Source organism: Amblyraja radiata, chromosome 1 (genome assembly GCF_010909765.2).
Source record: "Amblyraja radiata isolate CabotCenter1 chromosome 1, sAmbRad1.1.pri, whole genome shotgun sequence".
NCBI lineage: Eukaryota > Metazoa > Chordata > Chondrichthyes > Rajiformes > Rajidae > Amblyraja > Amblyraja radiata.
In genome coordinates, this window is record NC_045956.1 from 34,471,666 (window position 1) to 34,474,948 (window position 3,283).

At 42.5% G+C, this 3,283-nt stretch overlaps 1 protein-coding gene across 1 annotated transcript; it reads left to right on the top strand.

Moving 5' to 3' along the window:
* The first annotated feature begins 1,568 nt into the window (after nucleotides 1-1,568).
* On the top strand, nucleotides 1,569-2,855 carry LOC116972569. The gene is made up of 2 exons (XM_033020390.1): nucleotides 1,569-2,354; nucleotides 2,537-2,855. The coding sequence occupies exons 1-2, from the start codon at nucleotides 1,574-1,576 to the stop codon at nucleotides 2,551-2,553; spliced, it is 798 nt and encodes a 265-aa protein (XP_032876281.1). The 5' UTR covers nucleotides 1,569-1,573; the 3' UTR covers nucleotides 2,554-2,855.
* Nucleotides 2,856-3,283: the final 428 nt, after the last annotated feature.

The following is a 3,283-nucleotide window of genomic DNA, read 5'->3' on the forward strand; positions in this document are numbered from 1 at the left end:
CGCACATTTTCATTAAAGGCCACTTGGTTTGTCCTGCCCTGAGGATATTATGATTGTCTATGTCAAGGAAATCCTGGAATTCTCTGAAAGCATCACACCTCTGTGAGGACATGCGGAAATGAGAGTAAATGTTCCTGCACAAGTCCTCCATTGACTTTGGTAGCTTCAACGAAGCACGAGCCGCACACAGATGAATGAAATGACAAGAGCATTTACAGAGAAACAGACATAGAAACATAGAAAATAGGTGCAGGAGGAGGCCATTCGGCCCTTCGAGCCAGCACCGCCATTCATTGTGATCATGGCTGATCATCTCCTCTCAATAACCCGTGCCTGCCTTCTCCCCATATCCCTTGACTCCACTAGCCCCTAGAGCTCTATCTAACTCTCAAATTCATCCAGTGATATGGCCTCCACTGCCCTCTGTGGCAGGGAATTCCATAAATTCACAACTCTCTGGGTGAAAAAGTTTTTTCCAACCTCAGTCTTAAATGACCTCCCCTTTATTCTATGATGGTGGCCCTGGTTCTGGACTCGCCCAACATTGGGAACATTTTTCCTGCATCTAGCTTGCCCAGTCCTTTTATAATTTTATATGTTTCTATAAGATCCCCCCTCATCCTTAGTTAATGTAGTTTAGTTAAGTCTACATTTGTGTCTGCTAATGTTCGATTTCAAATGGTTTATTAATGGAAAGGGTGTGGCTCCAAAACCAATCTTAGGCAGAATAGTTAAGAAGGAACTGCAGATGCTGGAAAATCGAAGGTAGACAAAAATGCTGGAGTAACTCAGCGGGTGAGGCAGCATCAATGGAGTGAAGGAAAGAGGCCAGGTTTTCAGACTGAAGGGGCTCAACCCAAACGTCGCCTATTTCCTTCGCTCCATAGATGCTGCCTCACCTGCGGAGTTTCTCCAGCATTTTTGTCTACCTTAGCCAAAATAGCATCGGTTTTTCTCTCATCACAACTTTCTTGTTGCCTATAACTGTGTTAATACCAATCATAAAAGTAATGCTTGCTAGGCAATCTTCTTCATAAGAAACAAAATTCGTAAAGTGAAACACTTTGTAGTTATAGCAGACTGAGACACATGAGAGCAAGAGCAGGTTGAAAAAACGAAGGCAATGAAAGCTGTTGGAGCACGCATGCGTGCGTTCACGCGTGCACAACTGATCCGGCCCGCATGAAGTCGCATTTTGCCCAATCCGGCCCATGACCTAAAATGAGTTTGACACCCCTTCCTTACACATACACACACACAGAACATAACACGTACACAAACACATATTGCACATGCACACTTTCTCCATGTACTACTTCCACCCAATCAACATGCTGTCGTTGCACTGGCGTACAATATACGATTATACCTTTTGTATGATCATTACGTATGTACCTTGACTGGATGTCATTGGACCGGTCAGTTAACTGTGTTTGCATGGTATTTTTATCGAATGTTCTTGCTTAAACTTAAACTATTGTCTATTGTATTGAATGTGCAGTAATTTTGTGAAATGGATCGTTTTACAAAGAGTAAGACCGGGATTAAAGTGATTTCACAGGGATTGGATCTAATGAAAGTTCCAATGACGATCATATTCATGATGGACCTCGCGGTGATACACATTCAAGCAAGGATGGGGAACAGTCCGATGCACCAGATGCAGTACCATCGTGTTCGTCTGCCAAGAAGAAAGCTAAGTATGAAGCCAAGTTTTCAGATGGGTGGCTTCATAACCAGCTTTTTTCAGTGGCTACAGAAGAAGAAAGGCAATGCAGGGAAGTTTGTACCGTTTTGTAGCATTTGTAAAGTGGACATCACTATGGGGAAAAGTGCAATTATGAGACACAAAGAGAGCAAGACTCATCTGCAAGCTTCCAAAATAAGTGATGATCTGGCTAAATCACAACCTGGAATCCAGACGTTCTTTCAGTCTTCATCTGATGAAATTCTCAAGCATGCTACTTTAGGCAAACAGAAAGCAACCAACACAATCAGACAGGTGCTGGGCTTTCATTACATGATAGAGGGAGTTGAGCAACTGAAAGGTCACAAATTTTCGTTAACAATCGATGAGACAATGGACAAGTCAACAAAGAGTCAAATGGCTGTAATTGGGACATATTTTGATGCAGAAAGCTTCAAAAATGAATTGTATTTATTGATCTCATCGATCTACCGAATGGAAAGGCAGATACCATCTACAATGCAGTTATTCAGTATTTGCAGGAAAAACATATTCCAATGGAGACTGTCATTGTATTTTGTGCTGACCCCTGCAATGTTATGTTTGAAATCCATCATTCAGTTTCTCAGCTGCTTCGTAAGCATCACCCCTGGATCATGCCAATCAAATTGAGAGTTAGATAGAGCTCTAGGGGCTAGTGGAGTCAAGGGATATGGGGAGAAGGCAGGCACGGGTTATTGAGAGGAGATGATCAGACATGATCACAATCACCATTCCCGGCTGGCTCGAAGGGCCGAATGGCCTCCTCCTGCACCTATTTTCTGTTTCTATGTCTATGTTTCTCTGTAAATGCTCTTGTCATTTAATTCATCTGTGTGCGGCTCGTGCTTCGTTGAAGCTACCAAAGTCAATGGAGGACTTGTGCAGGAACATTTACTCTCATTTCCGCGTGTCCTCACAGAGGTGTGATGCTTTCAGAGAATTCCAGGATTTCCTTGACATAGACAATCATAATATCCACAGGGCAGGACAAACCAAGTGGCCTTTAATGAAAATGTGCGTAGACCGAATACTAGAACAGTATGAACCTCTAAAACTGTACTTCCAAGGAGTTGCAATTGAATATCCTACACATACAAATGACTCAATCCTAAATATGGTCACATTGGCATACCTTGGGTTTGTCATATAACCTTGGCACATTTAATAAACTCTTCCAGAGTGAGGTTCCTCTTCTGCCTGTTCTCAAATAAGTTTCAGTTGTTGGTGGGACTTTCATCAGATTTTATGGAGCTGTCATATGTCAGAATGTGTGACCGCTTAAAGCTCAATGTGTATGATGAAGAGCATCACATACCACTGTGATTAAGGCCTCAAGCACAGTTCAAAGTATTAGTGACAATGTTGGGACAGACCACCATGACATTACGTTGTTCCAGAATCACTGCAAGCAGTTTCTCATGAAATGTGTGAAACAGATCCAGCACAGATTCAGCAATCTTCAGGAACTGGATTTCCTGAGATGTCTCGACCCAGCAGTAGCATACTTGGCACAATTGTACCAAAAACTGCCATACCTGAAGGAAGTTGCATTAG

Excerpts from the sequence above, each read along its gene's own strand:
- LOC116972569 (XM_033020390.1), top strand. The coding sequence starts at position 1,574 with ATGAAAGTTCCAATGACGATCATATTCATGATGGACCTCGCGGTGATA.